Source organism: Gavialis gangeticus, unplaced genomic scaffold (genome assembly GCF_001723915.1).
Source record: "Gavialis gangeticus isolate Ggan-Ray unplaced genomic scaffold, GavGan_comp1, whole genome shotgun sequence".
Classification (NCBI taxonomy): Eukaryota; Metazoa; Chordata; order Crocodylia; family Gavialidae; genus Gavialis; species Gavialis gangeticus.
The window spans coordinates 59,613,809-59,619,713 of NW_017729033.1; the positions used below are offsets into that span (position 1 = coordinate 59,613,809).

The following is a 5,905-nucleotide window of genomic DNA, read 5'->3' on the forward strand; positions in this document are numbered from 1 at the left end:
CGGCAGTGTGGGGATGCAGTCAGGAAGGCCAACCGCACCTTGTCATGCATCCACAGATGCATCTCAAGCAGGTCCAAGGAGGTGATCCTCCCCCTCTATGCAGCACTGGTCAGGCCGCAGCTGGAGTACTGTGTCCAGTTCTGGGCGCCGCACTTCAAGAGAGATGTGAACAACATGGGGAGGGTCCAGAGGAGTCCACTCGCATGATCAGGGGGCAGCAGGGCAGGCCCTACGAGGTGAGGCTAAGCGACCTGAACCTGTTTAGCCTCCATAAGAGAAGGCAGAGGGGAGATCTAGTGGCCGTTTACAAACTAGTCAGAGGGGACCAGCAGGCATTGGGGGAGTCCCTGTTCCCCTGAGCACTACCAGGAGTGACTAGAAATAATGGTCACAAGCTGGCAGAGGGTAAATTCAGGTTAGACATCAGGAGGCGTTACTCCACTGTCAGGGCGGCTAGGATCTGGAACCAACTTCCAAGAGAAGTGTTGCTGGCTCCTACCCTGGGGGTCCTTAAGACAAGGCTTGACAATCACCTTCCTGGGGTCATTTACCCCAGTACTCTTTCCTGCCATGGCAGGGGGTCGGACTTGATGATCTGCTCAGGTCCCTTCCAACCCTACTAACTATGAATGAGGAGTCAGATTTTCACTCAATCAGCCATTTTTTAAGCTGTCTGCAGCCATGCACCTGGGTTTGGTCACAGCTATAAAGAGTTGCTGTCTGGCCAGATCAGGAGAAAATTTTCACTTCTGTGACAGGTCAGCTCCCAAACTACTGCACCTGGCAGCACAGTTTGGGGAGGAAGTAAGCAGCCAATAGTTGAGAGAGAACAGGTTAGGGACTATTTGTAAAAACTGGACGTAGAGAAGTCCATGGGGCCAGATGCGATGTACCCAAGGGTGATGAGGGACTTGGTTGATGTGATTGCAGAGCCATTGGCCATCACCTTTGAAAACTCATGGTGATCAGGAGAGGTCCCAGATGATTGGAAAAGGGCAAACATAGTGCCTATATTTAAGAAAAGAAAAAGAAAATGGATCCAGGGAACTATAGATCAGTCAGCCTCACCTCAGTCCCTGGAAAAATCATGGAGAAGATCCTCAAGGAATCCATTCCTAAGCACATGTAGGAGAAGGTGGTTAGGAACCATCAGCATGGATTCACCAAGGGCAAGTCATGCCTGACCAACCTGATTGCCTTCTAGGATGAGATGGCTGGCTCTGGATGCAGGAAGATCAGTGGATGGTGGTATACTTTGCACTTAGGACAAAAAAATCCCATGCACCAGTACAGGCTGGGGGCTGACTGGCTGGGCAGCAGCTCTGCAGAGAAGGGGTTACAAGGTAAAGGAAAGCCATTATTCCCCTTTATTCAGCACTGGTGAGGCCACATCTGGAGTACTTTGTTCAGTTTTGGGTCCCCCGCAGTACAGAAAGGATGTGGATAAATTGGAGAGAGTCCAGCTGAGGGCAGCAAAAATTGTTCAGGGGCGGGGGGACATGACTTCTGAGGGAACTGGGCTTAGTTCATCTAGAGAAGAGAAAACTGAGAGGGGATTTAATAGCAACCTTCAACTACCTGAAGGGGCGTTCATAAGAAGATGGAGTTAGACCAGTGGTTGTCAACCAGGGATATGCATATCCCTAGGGGTACTTAAAAGATTAATAGGGGGTACACAGAACTCTGTGTTCATGCATGCAGCCACAGCGCAGCATGCGGGGCGCCAGGAGCACAGCTCAGCCACATGGAGAGCAGCGAGGTCCAGCTGGTAAGTTTGTTGTGGGGGGCTGCAGTAGGGGTTGCCAGGGTGGGGCAGCTCCCGTCACTATGTGAACCCTGGGAGGGCATGGGGCCATGTGCCCCTGGATCTGTGCATGGGGCAGGGCAGGCTGGGCCTGGGGTACCAGGCTCTTCCTGGCAGGGGCTGAGCCAGGCTGCACTTGGGGTGGGTGGCAGCAGTGATGGAGGGGCTACAGTGAATTTTGGGGTGACTGCAGCCTGCCCAGTAACCCCGCTCCCATAGGCCCCCACAGTGAGGAAGGGAGTGGGGCTGGAGCAGGGGCAGGCGCTGCCCAGCCAAGGCAGAACACAGGGAGTAACAGCTCCCACTGCTGCACGCACCCTGGGAGGGCATGGAGGACACATGCCCCTGGATCAGCATGTGGGGCAGGGTGGGCTGCAGGCCACTGTTCCCAGTGTGGGTGTTGGACCAGGCTGCACTGGGATCAGGGTTTTGGGGGAGGGTGGGTCTTTGACAAATTTTGGGGTGGCTGCAGCCCCTCCTGTAGCCCCCTCCCAGCACTGCTGCCACCCACCCCAAGCACAGCCTGGCCCAGCCCCCACCAGGAACAGGCAGGTGTTGCCCTGGTCTGCAGCCTGCCCCACCCCATGATAACTGTGCCCTGTGCCTTCCTGGGGTGCAAGCAGTGGTGGGAGCTGCCACCCCCTGCACCCCCCAGACAAGCCACTCATGGCTGTGTCCCATGCTCCACCCCAATTGGGCAGCACCTTCCCCTGCCCAGCCCCACTCCTTCCCTCAGCACAGGGGCCTAAGGGAGCGGGGCCATGGGGGGGGCTGCAGCCACCCCAAAATTTGCCTTACCCCCAATCCCCTTCCTAGTGCCGCTGCTGCCCACCCCAAGCACAGCCTGGCCCAGCCCCCTGCCAGGAAGAGCCCATCACCCCAACCTGCAGCAGCAGCCCTTCCAACCCCCATGCCCCAGATCTGGGGGCACACACCCACCATGCCCTCCCAGGTTGCATGTAGCAGCAGGAGCCACCCCCCTTACATGGCTCAGTCCTGCATCCTGACCTGGCTGAGCAGCCCCTGGCCCTGCCCCATCCTGCTCCCTCCCCCGCTGCTGGACCCTTGATCTGTCCCAGCCCACCCCACACAGATCTTGGGGCACATGTCCCTCCCAGGGTGTGCGCAGCAGCAGGAACCGCCCCGCCTCCTCAGCCCCCACCCTTCCGATGCTCAGCAGCTCTGTCACGCACCCCACCCTGGCTACACAGAGTCTAGCCCAGCCCCACTCCCTCCCTCACTGTGCCCCCCCCCCTTAAAAATGAGAAAAAAACATAAAGGGGTACATGAGCTGAAACTTTGAGACAGAAGGGGTACACTTGTTAAAAAAGGTTGAAAACCCCTGATCTAGACTGTTCTCAGTGGTAACAGAACAAGGAGCAATGTTCTCAAGTTGCAGCAAGGAAAATTTAGGCTAGACAATAGGAAGAATTTTCTCATTAGGAGGGGAGTAAAACATTGGAACAGGTTACTGAAAGAAGTCATAGACTCTTCATCTTTGAAGGTTTTGAAGACCCGGCTAGACAAAGCTTTGGCTGGGATGGTTCTACTTTGAGCAGGGGTTGGACTAGGTGACTTCCTGAGGTCGCTTCCAACCCTAATTTTCTATGATTCTGTGATCTGCATTGCTGAGCCTAAGGCTTTGATTATCAAGCGCCCAGAACACCAACAACTCCCATAGACTTTAATAGCAGCTGTGGTTTCTCAGCGTTTCTGAACTTTAGGCCCTAAAAGTACTTGCTTTAAATAACAAATAGCCTCTAGATATGCTTGAATGTTGTTAGACGTAATTAGATCTAGTAAAGAAATGGCAAGTTCAGTAATTGCTAAAAAGGCTTGCATTCTGTAAAGCTTATTATAGCTGGTAGAACCAGTTTTACTAGGATAAATCTTAGCATGTGCATGTGGCATATTCAGTTTCACTTAAAAGCTAGAAAATACCCCCAAATCAACCCTATTGATCAGTTAAATAGTCCTGGACACACTGTGACTTTTTATTTTTAATGCTTGGTGCTGGTATTGTTTTTTACTTTCTTAAATGCATTTTCCTCTTATCAGTGCCACTAAGGTCAGTTTCATGTTGGTTTCCAGTTTTAGAAGCAGTCATACTTTTTGATTCTTAATATACACAGTTGATGATACCCCTAAAAGTGTGTGTGTGTGTGTGTGTGTGTGTGTGTGTGTGTGTACACATGTGTTTTACCTATGGGTTTCAAGTCAAGAAAATCGTATTTGTGAAGCTTCAGAACCAATTTCAGACATCCTGTGGGTGTGACAGCAGACTTAAATTCTACTTTTAGGAATTGACATCAGTGGTAAAGGGAGACCGCACCCTTCTGCCAACACCAAACAGGAAATTCATAATTACTCTTTTAAGGAGTGGCAGGAACAATACAGATTCTGCCTTGTAAAGCTAAAGATATGCATTTATGAATATAGAAAAGCTATTTTCAATTTTAAAAGTGGCTGTCTTTTAAAGAGGGAAAATTCTGCAAACAAAAGCGATTTTGCAAACTAAAGTTTTCTGGAAATTTAATATATATTTAACTGAAAAAAATCTTCCCTTTTATAAGTAAAACTAAATTAAAATCCAGGCAGGCAGAAGGGAATATCTTTGGTTTTATTATACCACAAAGTGAATAAGCCCAACAAGCATCAAAACATTACTGTTAAAATCCATAAAAATGCTGAGTTCTGAATTTTTCCACATACATGTAATGTAGTTCTCCCTGCCAAGAGACAGAATGGTAAAGAATAGAAGGCTCTGTCATAAATCATTGTAATTAAGTTTATTGTGTTTTAAATATTTTTCATTTTTAACACGACTTAACTTCACAGGAATCACCCTTCAGTTATAGTGCAGCCTGGGAAGCGGCCTTTACCTGTGGAATCTCCAGACACACAAAGGAAACGCAGAATACACAGATGTGATTATGAAGGTTGCAACAAGGTCTACACTAAAAGCTCCCACCTGAAAGCTCACAGAAGAACACATACAGGTGGGAGTCTTGGTGCACTTTTCTTTCATCAGTATTGATTTTTGAGTTAAAGGCAAAGTCCCAACTACATCCCATCCTTAAGATATTACTGAGATTTAATGCTTTTTTTCTATTTGCAAGAAAATCTGGTTTGATTTGAATGTTAAAAAAAATTGTTGTTATAAAGACTGTTTTTCTAAACATAGAATGGGTAAATTAGCCTAAACGTGTCCCTGTCCGTCAGCTCATTGTGTCCTACTTGCGTGTTCCAAAAGGTCCCATGGGACCTTCCTTAACTCTGATTTAGCTCTTTAAACTAAAAGTTGAAATAGTGGTGAAGGTGGTCGCATGTCAGGTATAAGTGGTATATTTTAGGCAGATCTGGCATTTGGCTGGCTTTGCTTATGTGCCTTGCAGTGGAAGGGGGAAGATGAAGGGGAGGTAACTAACAGGTTGTAAATCTAGACAAGAATCCTCCCAGTACATCTTGTATTTGCTTGGTAGCTCCTTTTCTTTCCTTTTCCTACACCCACTTTTGTCCTCTTGCTTTGAAGATAGCTATTTTGCTCATCCCTCAGATGGATCCTGGTTTTCTCTGTTTAAAAATACCAAATTCTGTGATTAAAACCCCCCAAATCCACATTTTTCCTTTATTAAAATGAAACACCTATATATGTAGTGGTATCAGTTGAACATAGTGTTTTACTGATATACAGAAAAAGCTTTGTTATCTGGCATAAGTGGGGTAAGAGGGTGCCGGTTATCTAAAAATTCCAGTTATCTGAGAGTTATGCCTATCAAGGAAGACAGGAGCGCAGTGCAGCCACTCCCGCCAGGAAGAGCCCAGCACTGCCCCGGCCCCAACCCACAGCAGCAGCCCGCCATGCCCTGCACAGATCCTTTTCCCTTCCCCCTGCTTCTTCCGCAGACTTTCCCACCTGGGGGGGGAGGTGCATGCCCTAATTTTCTTCCTCCGCCTATGCAGATATCAACTAGAAGGGCTCCTAGCAGCTCCTCTGTTGGCAGCATCACTCTGCTCACATCTCTTAACTTCACCAGTCCTCATTCAGCAGCAACACATTATGCAGCCCCCTCACCACCAACTCAGTCTGTCTGTACAATT

At 48.8% G+C, this 5,905-nt stretch overlaps 1 protein-coding gene across 3 annotated transcripts in view; it reads left to right on the forward strand.

Moving 5' to 3' along the window:
* The window catches only part of KLF3 (Kruppel like factor 3), a 46,654-nt gene that overhangs the window by 31,848 nt on the left and 8,901 nt on the right, over nucleotides 1-5,905 (forward strand). For all 3 annotated transcript variants that reach the window (XM_019526528.1, XM_019526527.1, XM_019526529.1), the window contains exon 6: nucleotides 4,643-4,803. In XM_019526528.1, the coding sequence (XP_019382073.1) occupies nucleotides 4,643-4,803 (161 nt within the window). The remainder of the gene's footprint in view (nucleotides 1-4,642; nucleotides 4,804-5,905) is intronic.